Raw genomic sequence first — 24,224 nt, 5'->3', positions numbered from 1 at the left:
ATGGCAGCCCTGACGCACAGGCATTACGCCAGCGTTACAGATGAGAAAACAGGTTCTTAGCGGTTCAGTCACCTGCCTGCTGTCACAAACCAGTAGCAAGCACAGCCAGGTTCAAACAGGTCTACGCAATTGCCAAGCCCACACCTCGTCCCCTGCTCAGAGGCCTCAAAATTGTCTGGAATGTCAAAACCTTTCTAAATCTGAAGATCAGTACTGCACTACATGGGGAACAGAGGCAGAAAAGAATGTTGGAAGAAGGATTTTCAAGTTAGGAAGGAGCAAGACGGTGTCAGTGGGAATGTAAATTCTCGGTGGAAGTCGTGAGGGGCTCCCATCCCATTTCTCGTTCTGTTCTTGAATGAATTTGGGAAGAATTCAGCTGGGATGCCCTTTAAGTTGGATTGGGGTTTGGAGTTCCAATATCTTTCTTTTTAATACCATTTTTTTAAAAAGCAAAACACACTTTAAAAACCCTTTGAGTTATGTAGTTCAAAAGAGGGAAAGTCTTCATGACTTCTGCCAGGAGAGCCTGCAGTAAAAACGCTGGAAATGAGTTGTTCTTTTAGGAACAACCCTCCTGATCAGTTGGTGGTTGTTGCTGTCTTGATGATTTTGTCTCCAAGACCCCATGTCACTCTTATATTTCTTCTTCTGGTCCCCAATTTGTTTTGTCACAGTACCAGCAGACTCGGAGTCTCGGGCTTTCATGTTCATTGAGAGTGTTCTTGGGTAACTTTGGGCAATTTTCATGTGCCTATATTTATTTTATGTATAAGTAAAAGGACAATAAAGGTATAAATAAAGGACAAGTAAGGATTTTGTCTCCCCTACAATCTTAAGGAAATACGTCGGGAGGGACTTGAGAGAAACCCCTGGCTCCCAACATTTTATTTCTCACATGAAGGAAACTGAAGGCCAATGAGGATTATGTGTTTTTTCCCAAGATTCTGAAGTCACTTGGTGACAGAATTACTACCTAAAACCAGGATGTCCAGTTCTGTCCACCAGTAAGAGTGTGCCTCCTGTCACCGCAGTCGCCATCTTCCTCATGCATTTGGCTTGTTCTTTACCCACAGGTTCTTCAGAAACCGACCCTGGAACTCAAGCACCAGCTGGCGGCTCTCTCCAAGCGAGTCGCTGGCGCTGTGACGGAGCTCATTCAGGCAGCAGAAGCCATGAAAGGTAGGCCGGCTCCTCGTGTTCTCTGTGGGGAGCCACTCCACGGCAGCACCAGCGCAGCGAACTGAACAGAGGACACACACAGCAGCACAGGCCCTGTTGACGTACACGGTCAGAAGGAGTCTAGTGAGGTGTTTCTCTCTTATAAGCAAATAGAGTTAGATTTCTTAAGGAGTAGAGTTAGGTTCAAGTAGTGATATCCTAGAACAGGTCTTTTCTCCAGTCTTTATGTTAAGGACTTCTACTTAAATGGCATAAGTCCCCCTAAAACTGCTCACTTCTCGTGTAAGGGTCTGGCCACTTACATTATCTGTCTTTTCATTCATCAGAGTATTTAGTCCTATTTAAATAATACCCTTCGTGTTTAGAAAACGGTGCTATCTAGGTACATTGCTGGCATTCTCCTTCACGATTCCATAGAAGCAATCAGCTCCCCGGGGAAAGGTTTTTCTCACCGGTTTCCCTTTGTTTGAAGTGAGTTGAGTGGCTACTCTCATGCGTGCCCAGGAGAAGAGCGTAGTAAATCGCTCTGTGCTCAGCACAGTCTCAAGTCTCCTGAGGATGCTTGCCTGCAGTCATGGGCCCTAAGTTAGAAGTCAGAGTCACGTTCAAGCCGGCGATAGTCCATGAGATCTTGACTTTTGAAACAACTCTCACTGACAACTGCTCCTGTGGGAGGGCTGTGCACACAACTGATTTAGAAAGCCAGGACCAGACCGGTGCCCCTCTGTACCCAGTTGATCGCAGAGAACTAGAGTCAATCCCTTAGGACAGTACAACCATTATGTTCAAGAAACTTCTCTGCATGCAAATCTAGATATTGTTTGTAATTAAGCCAGTGCCCTGAGGTCTGCAGCTACCAAGAATGACCCTCTTTGGACTGATTTTAGGAACAGAGTGGGTGGATCCAGAAGACCCAACCGTCATTGCAGAAACAGAATTACTGGGGGCAGCAGCATCCATTGAGGCTGCTGCTAAGAAGTTAGAGCAGCTGAAGCCAAGAGCAAAACCAAAAGTGAGTGTCCGTGTGTGGCTGCTTGTCTGATGTCAGTGGTCTCCCGGTGGATGGCTGTGTAATGGAGCTAGGTGCGCTGCAGGAAGCTTGTCTTACTCCGCGTGGTTAGACTAGCAAGCTGCAAACCTGCTCGACCTGCCCAGCCCCTTTCACAGGGTATGGAAAAAACCCAGTGGGCCAGTCTTTCAGGTTAACCACCTAGAAAAATACCTTTGGGTATCAAGGGGATGGATTGGGCATTTACAAGCGTGATTTAGTTCCATTATAAATAAAGCAGGTGTTGGATGTTTTCTTTAAAAAAAAAGTCCCTGTTACTGAATGTGAGATTGTCACCCTCAAATTTTCTGGTTTCCATAATGCCTTTAACAGAGCAATAGCAATGCTGGGCCTCTCCTGTCCTTAAAATTAAAAAAGAACCATGTGAATCTCAGAGGTGCACTCAATAATCGACTTTCTCAGTAGATGCTGGAAACTGACTGATGGTGAGTTTTCTTCAGCTATGTTTGTCATTAGGTAGATGTTTAGAACTTGCGATCATGAGTATATGTTAAGAGAAACAGCCATCAAAAGAAAGTTTAAGCTTGGCTGGTAGGGAGGATAAGTATTAAGTAAAAAGGATGGTGAGCTAATGCTGGCCTGGGGCAAAGCCCAACCCTGTAAGAAGCTGTAACCCCCCCTCCCCATGGTTACCTTCAGTGAGAAGATAGTAGAACCAGAGGAGGTCTCTTTTTTGCTCTATTCATGCAAGTCCTTTCTGTTACCTGTAACCTTGGCTCCCTGAGTTCAAGTATGCCTAAAATTCCACCTTTTCTGTAAAACCAAAAGCTGAAGTCTCAGCACTAGAATACACCCAACCGCTCAAAAGCAGGGCCAGGGCCAGTGTTGTATGTGAAATACGCGTGAGCATATGTTGAATGGATTAAGCTGTAGAACATTTTTAAAACCATGGAATTCTTTTTTTTTTTTTTAGAAATTAAATTTAATGGGATGACATTGATCCATAGGAACACATAGGTTACAGGTATACTTCTCCATAGCATGTGAACTATTCATTATTGTGTTGTGTGCCCATCACCCTAAGTCAGACCACTTTCTGTCACCGTGTATCTGGTCCCTGTTACTTCCGTCTGCCCACCCCCTCCCTATGGTAACCACTTCGCTTTTGTCTACGTCCGTGAGTCTCAAAAACCATGGACTTCTTAGAACCGATCTCCTAATATAGTCACTCTAGACTTGGTAAAGACATCTTTTTTTTTTTTAATGTCTCATCAAGATGTAATCAAGAGTTTGGGCTTCTGATATGGGGTTTTTTCAGGGTTCTCTTCACTGGCCTCTAACCTGAAGGTCTTATGCTGTCTGAGACTGAGGTTTTCTTAACAAACTTAAGTGTGGTTGTAGGGTTATAGGAGCAACTCCATCTTCTGGGTATGTCCCTGTTTCTGCTTTGTAAGGCAAGCTAATCATTGAATGGAAAATGTACTTTCAACTTGAGAAGTAAGCAGCAACCATCAACTAATATTTAGAGGCTTCCTGCTTCATTTGTTTTTATTTTTCCTTATGTGATTTATTAAAAGTGGCCTCTCTTGGGAAAGCTCCCATCTCCTGATGCGGAAGTCATGTCAGTTGACCCTCATTCTCCTTGGGAATTAGCCTGGTGCTAATTTAACATTAACACGTCACCATGTTCCAAGAGCTCCTGTGTCAGTCCCGTTCCTTCTGTCCTTTCTCCAGGTCCTTTTGAGGCAGTCTCTGAATCTGGGCTTCCCTCTGCCGGCCGCTTCCTTACCTAATGGTTTCTGATCTGAAAGAGTCGTTAGAGTTCCTACCCCATAGGGTTGTTGTTATGACAAATGAGATAATTTAAGCACACAGTGCCTGACATACAATAAGACTTAGTAAGCAGTAACTGTAGCATCATCACTACAAATAGGCTTCTGGGACTTTTATCTACTCCCTCCTGGGGAAGTGCCTGACATAAAAATTATTCCATAGAACCATAAGCTGATGGCCTCAGCAAAAAGAAAAAAGGCAAAACTAAAAGCTCACATTGATTGGGTGCCAGGCAGTCTCCTAGGTACTTTTAATGGATTAACTCATCTGGTGTTTGCAACAAGTCCACAAGCAACACCCTTACCATCCCTGCTCTGTGGATGCAGAATTGGGTTAGATCACCTGGCCGGCGTCCACGGGCCGGGGCTAAGCTCGGAGCAGTGTGCACAGGCTCTGGTAGCAGTTGTCGTCCATACCAGTGTCCTCTGGGCCTCCCCAGTGTCAGAAAGGCTGGTGCAGTCCCTCGGGGGAGGTTTTAGGTTTGCCCGTACCCTTTGAGCCATTAATCCCACCTCTGAGAATCTCTCTGTTCTGAAGAGGAAACCCAGAGAGGAAGAAAGTTCTGTGTGTGAGAGAGGGTTGTTCCTTTCATTCTTATTTGTGGCAGTGAGAGTTGGATGTGCCCGGAGTGTCTACTTTAAGGAAAAGTAGAGTAGTGGCTATTAAAAATAATGGTTGAGAGTGTGTGTAGCAGAGAGAAGATGCTCACGGCATAACGTAAAGAAAAATACATTATTGTGTACTCATTGTGGTTACAGCTCTGTGAAAATCACTGGCTTATGAAGGACACAGGTGGGGAATGTAAAGAGTGATGGAATTGGGGTGATGGGGGGTCTATGTTTTAAAAATAAGAGCATTTGAATTAGTGATGACTGTGAAGTAGACTAGTGGGCACTTCCCACACTACTCAAGGTCATTTAGCCTTTGTGTTTACAGTGTGTGTGTGTGTGTGTGTGTGTGTGTGTGTGTGTGTGTGTGTGTGTGTGTGTGTGTTTTGGTTTTGGTTTTTATGGAAAGCCAAGGAATCCTTTGGTCAAGATCATAATCTGTTTATTTGAGTCCGTACATTTCATTATGGGGCTACCTACTTTTTAGATCGCTCCCATCTTTGTATTTCTACAGTGCTGTAGAGCAGCGATTTCCAAATGGTGTGCACTGACCTCTTTTCCCTTAGTAATTAGTTTTTGTATGCCATAAGGGAAAAAAAGTTGAAAATCACTGCTTTAGTGTGATCTGAAATCTCTCTCTGCCCAGTGGCTAGAGACTCCCACAACATGGATTATATTATCTATAAAACTGTTTTTGAAGAAACTGTCAACTAAAACCAGAGCTTTTGTGAGAATACCTTTCTTTCGTTTACTAGCTGGGATGCTGCCTTATTCATGAATCATTTATTAAAGCCAATTTGATCTTTAAAAATAAAAAAACATAGCTTTTATGCACATCTAGGAGTGCCATCAGCTTTGTGGTAATGCCCACATGAAATAAAATATCTTTCTTGCATTTATAAAATAATTTATTTCCCCAGTTTAAAAAAATCCATTTTGGCAGCCAAATCAATTAGTCTTTTGAGATTTCTCTCTATCTCCTCCCATAATACAAAAAAACCCAAAAAACAGAAACAAAACTTAGGATACTGTGAATAAGCAATTGCTATGACATCCCTATTCCTATAATTCAACACACAACACACAGGCCCTCAGTAGAACGAGCTCACGCTTTCCTTCCGGAACTGGGCGGCATTTACACTGCTTTGAGAAACAGTTTCGGGGACGGGCAGTGTTTCTGTTTAAATTGTTTTGCTCACCACATTCTTAGGTTGCCTGTTTTCAAAGTAGAATAGTCTGTGGTGTATGAAGATGATTCCTGGTTTATTCCCACGTCAGGCCCTTAAAATTTAAGCACCTCTTTTTGCCTGGAGTCTCCCAGACACGAATAACGAACAAGTTGGCCCTGTTGAATCCACCGTTTGCTTGGGAAGATGGTATAAAGGCAAAATGAGAATGCCAGCAAGCTCTGGTGCATGTGCTACGATGTCACTCATGGCGCCGCTTCCACACTTGCAGACAGACTGTGCTCCGCAGACAGGTAAAGGAGCTGCAGGGGTGACCACCCCCTGCGGCCGCAGCCTGCAGTACTGCGCCTAGTCTCGAATTCAGTCAGACCTGGATGCCTTTTCTGCAGGCCTCTGTGTGATATGTTTGATATATTAGGTTGTTATTTAATCCAACTATATATCAAACATATTCCTACAGTGTCTTGCCCTGTCTCCGGGGGTTCCTAATACAGTTTCTAAGGCAACAGGAAAGAATATGCCTAAACTACAAGTAGACTTAGAAGATGGAGCGCTCATTATATTTCATTATGTTATATTCCATTTCTTCTTGTAGCATTTTAAACCTGTATCAGTATTGCCAGATTATTTTATTATAGAAACAAGTCATAATTATTGATGTTTTATAAGAGCTTGAGATGTGATGTACAGTTCAGTTTGGTGCGTTGCTAAATCCTCAAGGGTTATATGCTCATTGGAAAAATGGGGGGGCTCCACCCCGTGTCTGTGACATGAAATAAAGGTCAGGATTATGAGCTCCAAATGCATCTAGGTTTATATTTCATTTCAGTTCATTTTTATGCTGATCTTCAGTTTAGAAGTTAGTAATTTTCATCACCAAGTTTGCAGCAAAAACTCAAGCACAAATCAACTATCTGTAACTTTCCTCTCCACCCACAGTAACAAAATGTATAGACCACATCAGCCATACCAGCTGTGTGGATGATGAGTCACTGGCCTTTATGCAAACCTTGGTTAGGACTAAATATATCTAATAAAGATAAGTAGTGTGGACTATACTCTGTCTGTTGAATTTCCTGTTATAGGTTAGCTTGTCAGTAGAAGTTGATAATATTTAGACTAAGCCGACAATCAGAAAGGAATTCCATAGCCTAATTGGGTGCAAAAGGAAGTTCAGGATTATGAAATATTTTTTCTGGCACATAACTGCCTTCTTTAGTCGACTGTGACCTCTTCCTTGTAGACGAGCCTGTGAAGTATGTGCGAGTGCATTCTGATCTCCCTCAACAAGCGAACACTGCTTTCTGCAGAGAGAACTAGCATGCTAATAGCTCCGCTTTGGGGAGGAGAAAAGAAGTGTTCTTTTAAACAACACTCCTGCATGTATGTCCATATGCAGTTCTCCTCCCAGGTGGTGAGCCAGCAGTTTGAAGAGGTAGCTCAGAAGGCTTCCTTGAGTAACGTCTAGGAGCCATCTCCAAGTGGCTTGTGGTGCATGCGTAGTGACAGGTCGCAGCAGCAGCAGCAGAGAAGTGATGTCTCAGGAGAGGGAAATGTGCTGGAGTCCTGGCTTTGGGAGTTAAAATGTAAGCCCATCCCTTTTCTGCTGAGAAGTGGTCCGTGAGTGTATGCCTGCAGGAGCTCTTCCAGACGATTTTCCGGATGCTGCCAACATCAGTGCCAACTTCCCCCAGCCAGGGAGCAGGGTTTGGGGTTCTGAGTATAGTGTAAGCTGTTCAACCAAAATGGCAAACAGTCAGGAAAAAGAGACAGCAAGTTATAAATAAAGAAAAATACAGGTTTAAGAGGACCTTAAGATAAAGCTCATTTGTTACAATTGATGTGGTTTTCTTTTGGAAATTTTGCTATTGACCAGCATGCTCTACTGATTAATTGAATGAGTCGGAAAGGCAGCCGGATGACCAGGGAGGAAGCAGAGGAGCAGATACAGTAGTTTCTGTATGGCTAACCTGTGGGCTCTGACCTTGTCTGAGAGGTGTAGGGTGTGAAAAGCGAAGAGGTGTGGGGAATGTGGGCTGCACATGTTCTCCAGTGACTCCCCACTGGTGGAACTGTAGGTCCTTGTCAGACCGTCCTCAGACACATAGAGGATTCTTCCCCCCCACTGAGGTGAGAAGGGGGGGGCAGACAGACTGACTCACACATGCACCTGACCAGGATCCACCCGGAAAGCCCACTAGGGGGCGATGCTCTGCCCATCTGGGCTGTTGTTCTGCAGCAGTCTGAGCCATTCTAGTGCCTGAGGCAGAGGCCATAGAACCATCCTCAGTGCCCAGGCCAACTTTGCTCCAGTGGAGCCTTGGCTGTGGGAGGGGAAGAGAGAGACAGAGAGGAAGGAGAGGGGGAGGGGTGGAGAAGCAGATGGGCGCTTCTCCTGTGTGCCCTGACCAGGAATCGAACCTGGGACTTAACACATGCAGGGCCAACACTACCGCTGAGCCAACCGGCCAGGCCAAGGATTCTTATCAGTGGGCTCACAGTGTAACAAATGTACCTGGTTAATCTTTGAAAGAATTCTGTTACCTTGTCTTTGTCCATGCTTCTTACATAGACATTCAGTGCCCCCCCCTTTTTTTGAGGGTGAGAGCATGACAAAAATCTCTGAGTGAGTCCATCCAACAGAGATAGCAACCACAGAAATCATTTCAGTGGCATTACTTTTCACTTAAAAAATAAAAAAGTTTACTAAAGCAGTGGGTACTGTGGGTAAAGCACTCCCGAGACGCTAGTGTGCACGCGCGGACCTCTTCCAATGGATATGCAGGAATGTGCGTGCGTTCCGCATCTGGATGCGGAAGGGAGTCCCTCCCCAGGTTGCAGCACAGCCGCTTGTCGGCGCTTTTTCTCTGCCACCCACTTCATCAGTTTACACTTTCCCTGAGAGCAGGCTGGCCTTGAAGGTGGGGTGTGGGGGCCCTGTGTCAAGTCTGAGGTTCTGTCAGTTCCAGTTGTTCTACGAGGTTTCCTCTTTATTAGAACTATTTAGCGTGGTGGTCCTAAAAACAACCCGCCCACAGTTCCGCTGAAGGAGAAGCTGATCTGGCTCTGATACAGTGGGCCTTTGGGTACAGGCCAAGGTCTCCACCAGGCACCTGTCAAGTCCATACCAGAAGTAAACTAGTAGCAGCCCAACTCACTACCAGAAAGGGGGAAATGTGGCTGCCTGTTCTGCTCAGCTTCCAACTGGCAGGAAACGCCTCGCTCGCATTGTGGGACTGCTTGGTGTTGGCTTCCTATTTTCTCCCCAAAGACATTTGAGTTATATGCAAAATGTTCATACTTTTTATATATACAAAAATTTGTTTAGGTTTCTGATGTGATACAATATGATAAACCTTGTGTTTAATAGCAGGCATTCTGCCCGACTCTCAATAACACAGAACAAAGCATGACTCCTAGCTGGGAAGACAGTGCCATGAGTTGTCATCTGGCTTTGGTCCAGTGGTGAAAAAAGCCACTGTTGTGTTTATCAGCTCTCAGAAAGGCAAACCCCCAGAGGTGGTTTTTAGGGAGGAAGGCAGAAATTGGGGCATCTGGCCATATGCTGTGTGTGACTTCGGCTCCTTCACCTCAAGTTCATTGAGGAAAGGGGCTGCAGGTTGGCGTGGATGTGATTCACAACAAAAAGGGACCACGGATGGAGATGCTCTCCCTCTGCCTTGCAGATGCCCAGAGACCTGTCGGGGAGGCAGGCCTGGGGCAGGTCAACAGGGGAAGGAAGAGAAGCATTCTCTGCTTACTTTAGTCAGTGCCTTATAAGAAGGGTTTCATTTGGAACCATAGCATGACTAAGCTACAGGACCTGGAGGGTTGAGTTCCTCCTCAAATTACAAACAGAAAACTGATTGGTGCTGGAGAAGCATGGCGAAGGCTCCGAAGTCGCAGTCAGGAAGTGCAGAGCAGTGACTGAACCAGGTGGCCCATCTCCTGGTTGGGTGTTGAGGGAGAAGCTGGAAGCAGTGCCGATCTGTATCGTGTGCCATTTCATTTATCTTTGATTTGTGCCTTTTATTTATAATTATTTTAGGTTTTAATCAGAAAAGGCAGGTAGAACTGTTATTAGAATTATGAGTGGCAAACAGCATTCAGAAAGGGAAAACAGACTATCTTAGCCCAAAGCCTGAAAAAAATTTTTTAAGATTGTTAAAAAATATATGAAGTAGTAGAAACAATAATGAAATTAATTGCTGGTAGTTAATGAGCATTACTATGAGTCAGTTATGCTCCACGAATATTAATAGTTTACTTATAACAACCCTATCAGATACGTAGGAGGGAAGGAGGCTGAGAAAAATAAATGAATTACTTACTGCAAAGACTGTTCTCAGAATCCTTGAAAGGCAAAAAAATAAAAGTAAAGAAAGGCCTCCTGTTTTCGGTCCCCTTTCCACCCTTCTTTCCCCTCTCCTACCAGTGGAACCTCGAACTCCCTGGACTTTAGACCAATCAGAGTGAGTCTCGAAGCTCTGAGTGTGGGGAGCAGGCAGCACGGGAGCCAGCGCCAGTGTGGTCTCGCCCGGGGAGGAGCTCATCAGACCTCTCGCTTTTTAAAAGGGGACTCTGCATAAGATCACCAGGCAGGAAAGATGTCAGCAAAATGTGCATAAACCGTTATCAAAGCTACCAAAAAACCAAGGGAAACCCATTCTCAGCTAGTCCGCTAGACAGTTCCTAACAACTGTTAAGAGCTAGTGGTGACCTAGCCAACAGCCTCTTCATGTGGAGGGGAGCGGGGAAAAGTACAGTGTACGAAGGGTGAGAGAAAGACTCAGTACTCAGAGGCTACAGCTAACACCTTCATTAAGCAGAACAGACTCTCAGTTTGCACATCTGTTATTTTACCCGGCATTATTTTATTAAGAGAGCCTCTTAGTAAAATGCCAACAGTGCCACTGTGTTTACACATGTATGTGCATGACTAAATGGCACCAACTATGAAAGCCAGTGGAGGGATGCAAGCAGAGCACGCGGTTAACCCACGGCCTTACAGGGGGTAGGAGCCTGCGTGTGGATGCGTGTGCCTTCCTCCCCCAGGAACCAGGAACGGCCAGTCACTAATGTGGATGCCTACTTGATGCATTTCTCCTCTAACCATGTGAATTGTCCTTTGGCTGAACTCTAGAAGTTGGGAGACTCATTTTGAATGAATACGTTCATTCAACCAGGCGTTTATCACATGGGCTTCTCTGTCTGATTTTGTGCTCGAAAGATATAAGTTGAATAAAACACTGTCCATGCACTGGGGTGATCACAGGCTGGTAAGATTCAGTTGACTGGTGTCTGTTTTTCCTTACCCAGGCCAGGATTTCCCACAGAGTTTCCCGGGAACACCTCCATTAGAAATGCAGGTTCCCAGGGACCTACTAAAATACAGACAGCGTCTTTAACCAGGTTCTCAGGGAGTTCTGCAAGAGCTGTGGGTTTAGCCCATTTAACGAAAATGTTTCCTTAAGTTCATTGTCTCTGGCCTGATTGGGTGGTGGCGCAGTGGATAGAGCGTCGGACTGGGATGTGGAAGACCCAGTTTCGAGACCCTGAGGTCGCCAGCTTGAGCGCGGGCTCATCTGGTTTGAGCAAGGCTCACCAGCTTGGACCCAAGGTCGCTGGCTCGAGCAAGGGGTGGGCCCCCAGCACGGCCCGACACGATCTGCTGAAGGCCCACGGTCAAGGCATATATGAGAAAGCAATCAATGAACAATTAAAGTGTTGCAACGCGCAATGAAAAACTAATGATTGATGCTTCTCATCTCTCCGTTCCTGTCTGACTCTCTCTCTGACTCTGTTTAAAAAAAAAAAAAAAAAAAGTTCATTGTCTCTATTGGATGCGAGTAGCTTTAAACTGTGTACATGCATAGGATTAGTTATACTGGTCAACTTTAATGGCACCAGTTGTTTAGGGCGGGGTAAGACTCTGGAGTGAAGATTTCACTCCGTCTTGCATAATTCAGAGGAGCAAATTTGGTAACCATTGGTCAGACCAATAAAATATCTCAGCTAAAGAAGATCTCTAAGAGACTGACCCGCCGAGCCTCTCCGGTGGGAACAAGAGGAGGAGGCTCAGTGAGAGGAGCCCGACCTCCCGGTCTGTGCTGCCTGGGTCTCTAGGTTCTTCAACTGAGTCCCCTTAGAGCAGCTTCTCCTTGCTGTTCTTATTCTCCTAGTCTCCCAGCTACAGTGGGGTTTGTTCTGTTACCAGATCCTGCACTTTAATTATGATCCTTTTATTTAGGGAAGTCCTTCGAAGACCAAGCCAGTTCCAGTTGTCTCCTTTTTTGCAATGTGGTTAAGCAATGGGTGTCCTCCTCTCCCCTCTGGCCGCCCTCACCACCCTCTCCCAGATTCCATCCTCTGTGCTCGTGGGAGCTGAAGCTAATGGGGAGCACTGACTGGGGTGCTTGGCTTCTCACCCAGCCTCCTTGGGGTGGGTAGATCTCATTTTCCATGAGGCTAGAAGTTGTGTGCTATGGAGGAAGACACCAGGTGTTGACGGCTGTGTGCAGCAGGAGAGAGAGGGCGGGGTGAGTGTTAATGATGAACTTGGCCTATGGGGAGGATGGGTCCAGCCGGGATGCAGAGGTCGCGGGTGCAGAGGTCACAAAAACTCTGCCCACACTGCGGCACCTGAAGGCTCTCCCTCTGTCCCTGTTGCCATCCCAGTCAGCTCTATTAAGCCTTTCTTGGGAAACTCTCAGGTGCTTTTTTTCTTTTTCCTGAAGTGAGAAGCAGGGAGGCTGAGAAACAGACTCCCACCTGCGCCCAACCGGGATCCACCTGGCATGCCCACCAGGGGGCGATGCTCTGCCCATCTGGGGCATTGCTCCATTGTAACCAAAGCCATTCTAGTGCCTGAGGCGGAGACCATGGAGCCATCCTCAGCGCCCGGGCCAACTTTGCTCCAATGGAGCCTTGGCTGCAGGAGGGGAAGAGAGAGACAGAGAGGAAGGAGGGGGGTGGTGGAGAAGCAAATGGGCGCTTCTCCTGTGTGCACTGGTCGGGTATCAAACCCAGAACATCTATACTCCGGGCTGATGCTCTACCACTGAGCCAACCAGCCAGGGCTCGGGTCCTTTTTAATAAGAGCAAAGGTCTCCCAGAAATAAGGCTTTCTGCTGTGTCCGTTTTAAAGCATAGAGATGTTATGGAAAGAAAAATAAAACTTCATCAAAAGGACGTTACAGCAGCTGCCATTGTAAGAAAACTCAGTAGGTATCAAAAATGTTTTGAAGTTAAATGTCTATTTCAAGCGTGTGGTTTACAAAAAAAAGAAAAGAAAACCCTACAGGGCAGCCAAAGATGTGGGGCAGGCCCTTCAAGCTAGTTGTAATGAGATGCTTCTATCAGACCTGTCTATGCTTAGAGTTAGCAATCCATTTTAAGGAAGTTCCATATTTATGAATCCTAAAATTTAGGAAATCAGAAATCTGCTGATGGGCACCCCTCCCTGTAAAGTGGACTCGATCTTGGAACGCACGATGTAGCTGAGACAGGAGTGCGGGAAACTTGGAAGCCTCAGCTTTCTGATCTGCAAATTGAGGAGGGGCTCCCTTTGGACTCAAAAATTCTGTTATATTCTCAGTACCTTAATCTTTTATATGCTTGACTTTCTCTTGCAGAATGAATTTTAAGAAAAGCTCCTAATCCTAGGTCGTTGAATACATGTATCAGAGCCCAATGTCATCTCTTTGGGCCCGTGTGTAACACCACCTTTCATGCCAGAGTGTCTTATGATGAGTCATCTTTGTATTTCAGTAAACACATTTTATATTCCACCACTACAGCTCCTCCACCCCCACCCCATAATGAGGAATCCAGAAGGATTTCATTGGAACTGAGTCCATTTCTGTCCTAAATGCTCCTAGAATTAGACTGTCCAAAAAAAAGAGAGAAAGAAAAGAAAAGAAAAAGAAATACTACACAGCTCCTGTCTCAGAACTTCTTACAGGCTGCTGTCATTCTTCAGATCCACTACCTGTGCACTGAAATGCTATTTTGATAACATGGGTTGTAAAAACAAAAATCTCCAGTGGCTCCTGAATGGGGAACTAGGAAACAATTGTATCCATGTATCTATCTAGTATAATGTCTCCTATGAGATCATTAGCAAGCCGACTTTGAGCCTCTGATCTGAAATTATTCTTGTGGATGCCCTGCTGGTGGGGAGTGGCCTTTGGCTAGTAAAACAGATCATTAAGGAATCAGAGATTTTGGTTTCGGACTCGTTTAGAGTTTTCATGCCGCCACATAACCTTGGGCCCAGTTCTCCACTTCCCTGAGCCTCAGTTTTCTCACTGTAAGTATAAGGATATAGATAACTGTGGTATAGGATTTTTTTTCTCTTCTTTAGTATAAAACAAGTTAATGGACATGAAAGTGCCTAACAAAATTCTTGGCACATAGTAAGCACTGTAAAAATTGTGTTGCTGTTGTACACCCGATGTGCTTACTGCCACTGACTTATGTGCTTAAAATTGGTCCAAAGGGTAGATTTGGTTATGTGTATTTTACCATACACACACAAAGAAAAGTATTGCTACACCTGGTCATCACCACTTAGTACCTAAAAGGTACTGTCCACATCTTCCACAGCCTGGGGCCTGAGGGGAACTTAACCGTTATGACAGAATGTGCGTGCTGGAAGGGACCTTGAACGTCATCTAGTCTGCCCACCCCAAATGGTGGTGCTCCATTCCACCCAGCCCAGAACCCAGGTCTTCACATTTGCCCCACTTCCCAAAGCTTGTCTTCACTTTCCCAGGTTGTTCTGGCAGCACAGGGCGTGGTGGTGGTGGTGGTGGTGGTGGAGGATTGCCAGAGAGCCCGAGGCCTGACAGCGCCTGCGCAGTGATGGCCAGTGTTCTTCCCCAGGCGCGGCCGGGCCTCCGGTTCCGGGGACTGAACCAGCTCCGCCATGCTGGGCTTCTTTTCCATCACTGGGTGACTCTTTGGTTGGTATGTAACTATCTTCGTGCGTAGCCACAAAAATGCACATGCTCTTTTGCTTTGGTTTTACCCCAGAAAAACAAGGTTTTGCACGACTGATAGCCATCTTTCCTTTTTTCAACCCATTTTTTGAGCCTTGAGCCGTGGAAGAATGTGCCACCACCTGCCCTTTGAATTTTGATTGTTGATTATTTTGATTTTGGTTCTTGAGGCTGATGGAACCATTCGAGATATTTGATTCGCAGTGAATGTATGTCTCTTTAAAGATTCTGCCCTGGAAAAAAGAGTCTGCCTTAGAATTTCCTGATTAAACATTTGTGCATAATGTCAGGGGCTGGCAGCTTTCACTGTTTGGGGAGGGGGCATGGGGAGGCAGCAGACGGAGGGGCAGCCTGCCAGCGCAGGCCTTTCTACCCTGGGTGTGGCTTGTCGACAAACAGCACTACACAGATGCAGAGCCAGGTGACCAAGCAGTAAGTAGTTTGGCAGAAAGCGCACTGTGTAGAGATGAATTGCCTGTGACGCTGTTTTCTTTTGGTTATAGCAAGCAGATGAGACCCTGGATTTTGAAGAACAGATCTTGGAAGCTGCTAAATCTATTGCTGCTGCCACGAGCGCCCTGGTCAAATCGGCCTCGGCAGCCCAGAGGGAGCTGGTGGCCCAAGGAAAGGTGGGTACACCCCGCTGGTCCGATGGTGGGACATTCACATAGTGGAGCCTGTGGGGAGAGGAGGGAAGGCACTTGGCCTGCCTGAGGAAACCAGGGCCGTGCCTTCCCACACTGAATGCCAGTCTGCTCCCACTGACTGGCAACTGTTTGCTTAAACCTGACACACAGAAGGAAGGGGTTGGCCTCCAGCACTCTCATCTGCCTCTGGTTAAGGAAAGCCTCGTGCTCTGAGTGGTGATTAGGCCCTAAACAGGCGTTTATATTCCCGCTGTACGTTAGGTTACTTAAAGACGTAAGCTGTCATGTTTTCCTGGTGGATGGCTATATAAGCACCATAGTTGGGGACTTGGTAATGCCGCCTTCCAATTCCAATGACTCCACTCATTGTCTAGCACTGTGTAGATGATGCTGTCCAACTCTGCGGTTAGCATTCTCCCAAGCCCCTTGGCCAGAAGGCCAGTCTGGTTTAAATCCAAGATATCTTTTATCTGCTTCATCTCCAGTCACCCATTCCATCTGCATTAGCGTGAAAGCAGAGTTCTTTTTCAATAAGCCAAAGGATTAATAGTACATTAGACTAATCCCAGCTATGGGAAGGTCTTGCAATCTAAAATACTCCCTGTGTCCTGTTTTTTTCCCATACAACTACCCAATCCAAACTGTGTCTGCAGAGAGCCTCTCAAATATAACGGCGCTACAGAAATCCTATCAGGTTGTAGGCTTGGGAAATTTGGTCATCACAGTTGTCAGTCACTTCTGATTTCAAAGGCCTTTGCTGTCAGATAGGCAGAATGATTGTGTCTTGACCCAAGAGCAATGTAGCACACACAGGAAGTTAGTGCCTAACCAGCGGCTGTCCATCTTCCTCCAGGAAGTCTCTTGTGAACTTAGTCATGTCTTAATTTCAAAGCACATGCTCTGGCTTTTCTTTGTGAACCATTGGGCGGTATGTTTTTCAATATTGACATGTATATATTGCCCCAGGTGGCATGCAGTCTGTTCCTTTATGTTTCTCACTTGTCCCCTAAGGATATAGCACTGTGCTAACCTTACTTACCAAGTACTTACTGACCTACAAATATGTAAAGACCAAAAATGGATCATTGAGAGTACACTACCTAAAAATGTCAGTTTATTGATAAAGGGCCAACTATGTGCCAGACACATTGCTAGAGCCGAGAGAATCCAACTTGAATATGGCAGAGCCCTGTCCTCCAAGGGACTCAGATGTTCAAGCATTTAAAAACATGGTCTTAAAGAAGGTTCAGCTGGACTTAGATGAACTAGATAGGCTTCTGTGTAGAACCTTGGGGTTTCCATGACATTCACCACGCCCTGATGTGGCTCCTGTAATTGCTGACAGATCCCTCAATTTTATATTCAAATAGAAAGTCATCTGTTCCCTCGCCACTAACCCGCCACGTGTGTAAAGGTATTTCTTCCCACAGGTACCCCTCTAGGTCTGGATAGAAAATAGTTCGCTTGTTGCTGTGATTTCTGAATAGAAACAGAGATCATCTTACCTCCAGCTTCTTAATTTTCTCCCCACCCCAACAAAACAGTCTGTATTTCCTTAAGGGTCTACATTGAGATGTACTAAAGAAAATGTACCACCTATTTATTTTTTTTTGCATCATCTGCCAGAAAATCACAGTGTGGCTTCAGGTTCTGTAATCAGGAGAGGTTTAAGTTTCCTTTGGTCCTTGAAAGAGGAGACCCCAGAGGACCCCATGTTTGAAATGGAGAAAGGTCGGCAGAGGAAATGAGCATGTAAGGACAGCCCGACCTGTCGTTCCTCTGCCATCTCCCCAGAAACACAATACCTGGCAACCTAACAGAGGCCATTCAAAGCGTTGCGTAGACTCCCTGTGGCCCAGGTAGAAACCAGCCAGGCTGTGCTGGTGCAGTCTTGGAGTGGCTAGGGTCCCACATAGGAAAGGATGCCCCATTCCCACGCTGATGCTGGATGTGGGAATCCCGGGTGGTGTTGCGTGTCCAAGGTGTTTTTCTCTCTAGTTCCATGCAGTGTAGAGTCGAGGGGTTGCAGGTCACTGTAAGCCTTCCAGCTCTCATTGCGGATTTCTAACCTCCACCCTCTAGGTGGGTTCCATCCCCGCCAATGCTGCGGATGACGGACAGTGGTCACAGGGGCTGATTTCTGCCGTGAGTCACCTTCTTCCTCCCCATTTGCTTTTTTTGGAGTCCCTGTGGGAGGTTTGGGCCTTGGGTCACTTCTCTGTTGACTGTCCCCAGGCCCGCATGGTGGCAGCGGCGACCAGCAGCCTCTGTGAGGCAGCCAATGCCTCCGTTCAGGGACATGCCAGCGAGGAGAAGCTCATCTCATCTGCCAAGCAGGTCGCCGCCTCCACGGCTCAGCTGCTTGTGGCCTGCAAGGTGAAGGCCGATCAGGATTCAGAGGCCATGAGGCGGCTACAGGTAATGGTCACTGATGCTGGTGGGAAAATACTCCTGTTGGAGCGGGTAAGTGTCACCAAAGGGGACGGTCTCACTTCCTTGGCATGACCCACCAGGCCTTCCATCAGCCAACTCTGTGCCACTCTTCTCATTTTCTACCACGCGTGACCATGCATCCTACACCCTGCTGCCACACCAAACTGACATTCTCCACGTGTGCCTTCTGCTCTTACATCTTGGGGGCCTTCTCCTCACCAGCCCAGCCTGAGGAACTCCTTCTTGTCCTTCAACTCAACTCCAACATCCCCTCTTCTGGGAAGCCCTTCCTGACACCCGGGCCTCAGACAGTCAGTCCCTACTCTGTCCTGCCAGAGCCCCGAGCCAGACCGCTCTTGTGGTTCCTGTTACCTGGCCACCACATGTATCTTTATATCTGTCTTGACAAGGTGGGGAGCCTCTTAGTCGCAGGCACCAAATCTTTATCTTTGCATCTCTCACACCTAAGACCGGGCCTGTTTCAGTGGACGCTCTCGTTCACTGTTTGCTAAAGAAGGGAGTGAGAGGACTGAGAAGTTTACACGAGACTGTTGCAAAGGTTTCCCAGAGCCCAGAGAACATGCCTTTGAAGGTGACAATCGAGTCCTTCCCAGTGCATATGTTTTCCTGATTGTTTTAATTATAGAGTATTTTCAACACAGTGAAAGAAATGTTTGAATGAAATAGTTGCATAGCCTCAATGTCTTTATATGTCAAATATTATTATTTTTTTCTTCCTGTGTTTATGTATGTGTAAAATAATTTTGTCTAGTTGTAATTGTAGCAAGAGACATTATGCTTTTTTCACTTAACATTTTATCATACATATCTTTTTCCTTGAAGGAAAGTCTTCATAATTTCTCTGTGCAAAGCTAACTGGTCCATTCTTCATAAGCCTCATTTTTAATGATTGCATGATATTACATCAACTAATTATGCCAGAATGTCCCTATACTTTGACATTTTTCAACTTTTTTTGACAAGTTTCCAATTTTCTAGACTTTTATTGTGTTATAATGCAAATTGTTTATGTTCTAAAAAAAAATGTGTCATGAGTAATTTCATAAATGGCAGTAATATTTGAACAATTCCACCAAAACTCAGAGCTCTCATTTTAGGAGGTCCTAAAGTACATTTCTGGTGTTTGGTCCTCCCAGTATCTCTCTGACCCAACTCCCTTTCCTTCCTCTGACCCCTCGGATAAATCCGGGGACAAATGGGGAGCTGTGCATTTGAATGTGTAGTCTGTGGGTTTAGGGAACACTTGAGGAAAACATCCTGAGTTAAGAGAGACCAGGGTTCAAGTCCTGCCTCTGCCACCTATTAAAGTGTATGATCTTACACAAATCACTCAAAACTCTTCAGGCCTTAGTTTGCAGATACGGGCAGTGGCTCTGATGAAGGTCAAGACAAGTGAAGAGGCTTTTGTAAGCTCTGGGGCTTTACACAGATAGGACACTGCATCACTCTTACCATTATTGCTGATGTCAGTGGATGCTGCAGTGTTGTGTCAGAGTTCCTTACAGTGACCCAGAGGTTCTCTGGGGCTAGACAGACCTATTCAAATCCCAGCTCTATAATTTACTAGCTACAGGATCTTAGACAAGTTGCTTAACTTCAGTTTCGACATCAGAAAAGTAGACTAATGAGTTCTGACCTCATAAAGCTATTTTGAGAATCAGCACATTATGACTGCTTGTCAAAGATTAACTGGCTTTTCCTTCCCTTCTTATATATAGAAGCCCTCATAGTGTGAATGAGAAAAACTTAAGTTTCTGAGGTTTAACCCCCAAGCACATATTTTTGATTCTAAGGGGGCTGGGCTAGGAATTCAGGAGGTATAATAAAGCCTAGACCACCATTAGAAGATAATCCCATGCCTCAGGTGACAGAAGACAAGTCCCCAAGGCCATGCTCCATGAGCGTTAAGAGTAAGCCAGTGTGGGGTATAGCCTTTATACGAAGATCTAGACCACACACCGAGAAGCTTTTCTTCGCCTCTCTCTAGCAGTTGCCCATCATTAAGCGGGTGGCATAAAAAAACCAGCTCTGACTCTAAAAGTACATCTGGATAGGCCCATTACTGGGGGGGTTCCCAGCCTTCCATGCGGGGGTAGGTTGTGCTGTCATAGCCCTTCTTTTGACCACAGTACAGTCGGTGAGCACCAACCCAGGGCAGTATTGTGCCAGGCCCTGGGGATGCAAAGATTCAAGTCGCAGCCCTTGCCCTCGGGTTATTCACTGTCGGGGGATGGGTGCAGCCACTGGTCTGCAAAGAAGCCAGTACAGGGCACTCCAGTAGCACTGGGGTGGGTGAGACTGAGGGGGACCAAGAAAGTGATGTCCAAGCCAAGTCCTCAAGTATGTCTAAATTGAATGGGAGGGGGTGTTCTAGACCAAGGAAGAAGCCCTGAGTACTTCTGTTAATACAACAAATACTACATTTATTTACATAATTGCAATTCCCCTCGAAAGTTCATGTTCCTTGGAGGCCAAGAACTTGATCTCATTCATCTGTGAATGAGCTAAGATTAGGTAGGCGCCAGTGTTGGTAGAATCAGTGGATGGATGGATGGATGGATGGATGGACGGATGGACGGATGAATGGAAAGACAGAGGGATACTAACTAGACAGAACTTCTGTGTTATAATTAGATGATAGAGTCATAGTCTCATGAAGTGTACCTTTATGTCTATTCTTGCCAGATCCAAGTGGCTGTTTCTAATGATACAATGTGTGTTGTTCACTCTCCAGGCGGCAGGAAACGCTGTAAAAAGAGCTTCAGACAATCTTGTGCGTGCGGCCCAGAAGGCAGCATTTGGCAAAGCTGATGATGATGATGTCGTAGTGAAAACAAAATTTGTGGGGGGCATTGCTCAGGTTTGTGACTAAATCCAGACAGTGTTTACTCCCACGATGGGCTTTGTGTGAGAGACACAAAATCACAGTGACTTAAACAAGATGGAAGTTTGTTCCTCCCATGTGAAAAGTCTAGGTGTCAGCAGTTTAGGAATGGTATGGTGGTTCTTTTGTGCCTGAAACCCAACCTTTATCTCCCTATTGCTGAACCATCCCTGAGATGTTGCCCTTGGTCACTTGGTCCAAGATAGCTCAAAAACCACCTGGCCTTTCTCACCAGCAAGAAGAAGTGAAGGAGAGGCAAGCATGGTCCGGAAGTTGCATACATCACTTCCTCTCGCATGCCATTGGTTATCAGTCACATGGCCAACCTCACTGAAAATGAGGCTGGGAAATGCAGTACTTTTAGTAGTGACATGCCTAGCTAAAAATCAGGGATTCTGTTTTATTTATTTATTTATTTTTGTATTTTTTCTGAAGCTGGAAACGGGGAGAGACAGTCAGACAGACTCCCGCATGTGCCCAACCGGGATCCACCCGGCACGCCCACCAGGGGGCGATGCTCTGCCCCTCCGGGGGGTCGCTCTGTTGCAACCAGAGCCACTCTAGCGCCTGGGGCAGAGGCCAAGGAGCCATCCCCAGCGCCCGGGCCATCTTTGCTCCAGTGGAGCCTCGGCTGCGGAGGGGAAGAGAGAGACAGAGAGGAAGGAGAGGGGAGGGGTGGAGAAGCAGATGGACGCTTCTCCTGTGTGCCCTGGCCAGGAATCGAACCCGGGACTTCTGCACGCCAGGCCAACGCTCTACCACTGAGCAAACCGGCCAGGGCAGGGATTCTGTTTTAAAAAAGGAGAAGAGAAACTGAAGGTCAGTATTATTATCATGGAAGTAAAACTATATGTTTGAAGCTGCTACTCACTCAAGATAAATTGGCTCAAAAGAGAGAATGAATGGTGACCCTTTACCAGAGGTTTTGAAACCTAAGAGTGGATGGAGGAGAAGAATAGCCTGACTTGTGCAAGGTTATGTTCATGTGCTTGGGAAGAAGGGGGAGCTTTGGGAAATCAGACTTGCACCGTAGGGTGTGTGTTGGCATAAATCCGATATACAAGATTGGTTTTCTTCTTAGCACCAGAGCACTGAGACCCTCCTAGGGAAGTCACTCATTCCCGTGCCCACCTTATAGCTCTTCCTGAAGCACTTCTCTATGTGGAAGGACATGGCTCATTTTCACCAGACTCTATTTCCTGATGCACTGGTCCCATGAAAAGTCCCATGAAAAAGGGTCTCCGATCACATAAGTCTGTGAAGTATTGCGCTATCTACCCCAACCTAGGAGTATCCCAATGATCGTTGGCCTAATAAAGGTTCTAAAAAGGCCCACAGGAAAGAAATCTATTTGGCTTTCATGAACACAGACTTATCTTCTTCACGTAAGTGAAAATAGTAAATACCTGTTTATTAATATTCCTCAGATTATATTTTACAAGCAGGAAATAAGTATGTGAAAGCCATCCAGCAGTTGATGACTCCCACTTTGGCTTCAGGAATACCTGAGGCCAAGTCCTGCTCCACTAGCTGGGGACCTCAGGGAAGTGGGCCTCTCAGCTTCAGGGCCCTCACTGGAAAAATAGGACGACCCGTGGGGCGTACATCCCAGTGTGGCTAAGAAGATGCTGCGACAGTCCACGTAAAGTGCTTACACCAGAGCCTGGTGCATAACAGGGATCATACAGATGTTTGCTATTAAATAAGTGGCCAGAAGTCAGCTAATTTCCTGGGGTCAACTGGCTCATCAGTCTCAAAACCCAGACCGCGGCCCGGAGGCTGGTCTCAGAGCTAACACGCGTTCCCTGTGCACAGTAGCGGCCTCTGGGAGCTCGGAGCGAGTGGTGCTGGGGGAGGGCAGTTTCCTAGAAAGTGTTAGCTTTATCCAGCTTGTTGCCTTCCTTCTAGATTATTGCGGCCCAGGAGGAAATGCTAAAGAAAGAACGAGAACTGGAAGAAGCAAGGAAAAAACTGGCCCAGATACGCCAACAGCAGTATAAATTCTTACCCACGGAGCTGAGGGAGGACGAAGGCTAAGGCCAGAGCCACAGTGGCGAGCCCCAGGGGATGGCTCTGCGTGAACTGGACAGTGTTCCTATGAGGCTGTGCACCTGCCTGCCTCCCCCTGGGGCCAGCCCAGAGCCCTGAGCGCTCGTCTTCACGTCTCTGTCCTGTCGGGCACCAGCTGCATGATCGTGATGTCACACGGTACAGTGTCCCACCTACAGCTCCTCCGCCACCTCCCCTCATGCCTCACTGTGTCTCAGGAGAGAGGGGCGTGCATTTCGTGGACTGTTACCAAAAAAAAAAAAAAAAAAAGAAGTCAGTATTATAAGTCATTCTCAGACACTCGTGCTGTCTGCTGGTCCTTCTCCAGGCCTGCTCCTGGGCCTCTGTGAAATCTTAACAGGAAAGAAATAATGGCTCAAGGAAGTCATTGATGCCATAGATAGTCAGAGATACTCTTCTCCCCCTTGGGAGACGGTGGGAGTTGGAGTTGAACACGGTTTATGAGAGACAGAAGCGTAAGCCAGTGTGGACTCCAGGAGAGCGACTCAGCCATCCTCCTGCGTCTCCGGCACTGGCTCGCCCAGCGGTGAAGACTTCCTGCTCCTGTTTGCGCACCTTCTTGCCTCAATGTGTAAGCTCCTTGTACAATCCAGACCCATCTTGTATTCTGTGGCCCAGGAAATCGAACGATTGTTTTTTTTCCCTCCGTAATCCGAAGGGCAGCGATGTGGGGTTCCGGTCAGGGCGTGGCGAGCAGGGGATAATAAAGCGTGTGGGCTCCGAGCGCTGCAGAGGCTGTTTCAGTTCGTACACAGTCATTCACACAAAGCCCTGTCCCCCCCGGCCGCAGGCCACGCATCCTCCCCCTTGTAAGTGTTCAAGGTGGGGCTGCAGCTGAAATAAAGCAATGGTGGCTCCTTCTTCCAAGTCTCACATCGGCTCCTTGGCTCTTACAGGGGTCAGAATTCAGCATTGGAAGGCATCTGCTGAAAAGTCTGTCAGCTTCCCTCCCTCCTAAGATGGACGTGTTCCCTATGTCTTAGTATTCCTAAAATCAACCTGAACCTCCAACAAGATAGTTTTGATTATTTTTGCATCTTATTACCTTCAACAAGATAGTTTTGATCATTTTTGCATCTTATAAGTGAAAGTATATGGTATTTTGAGAATCTATCTTTAAATGTCACTCTTCCAGAATTTTATATTTTTTTCTCTTACATCTTTTCTTTCAGAGCCCCCACCCCCAGGAAGGGCATCTTAAGACCTTGAATTTACCTTTAATCTGAGCCTTGACCCAAGATAGTACATGAAGTAGCTTGTGGGACAGCTCCTAATGCCAGGTAGCGGGTGTCTTTGAAAGAATTCACAGAGGGAAGACTGGTCGCGGGAGTACCTGGTTCCCAAAGCG

The 24,224-nt window shown here is 46.4% G+C and overlaps 1 protein-coding gene across 6 annotated transcripts in view; it reads left to right on the top strand.

Annotated features, from left to right (window-relative positions):
- Nucleotides 1-23,128, top strand: part of TLN2 (talin 2) — a 462,611-nt gene extending 439,483 nt beyond the window's left edge. For all 6 annotated transcript variants that reach the window (XM_066344644.1, XM_066344645.1, XM_066344640.1 and 3 more), the window contains 7 exons: nt 1,077-1,182; nt 2,070-2,194; nt 15,325-15,450; nt 17,551-17,613; nt 17,704-17,886; nt 20,657-20,782; nt 22,715-23,128. In XM_066344644.1, coding sequence (XP_066200741.1) covers nt 1,077-1,182; nt 2,070-2,194; nt 15,325-15,450; nt 17,551-17,613; nt 17,704-17,886; nt 20,657-20,782; nt 22,715-22,843 — 858 coding nt within the window. In that variant the 3' untranslated portion in view covers nt 22,844-23,128. The remainder of the gene's footprint in view (nt 1-1,076; nt 1,183-2,069; nt 2,195-15,324; nt 15,451-17,550; nt 17,614-17,703; nt 17,887-20,656; nt 20,783-22,714) is intronic.
- The last annotated feature ends 1,096 nt before the right edge of the window (nt 23,129-24,224 follow it).

Source organism: Saccopteryx leptura, chromosome 6 (genome assembly GCF_036850995.1).
Source record: "Saccopteryx leptura isolate mSacLep1 chromosome 6, mSacLep1_pri_phased_curated, whole genome shotgun sequence".
Classification (NCBI taxonomy): Eukaryota; Metazoa; Chordata; class Mammalia; order Chiroptera; family Emballonuridae; genus Saccopteryx; species Saccopteryx leptura.
The sequence above is the reverse complement of the archived record's forward strand: the minus strand, read 5'-3'. Positions and strand labels throughout refer to the sequence as shown.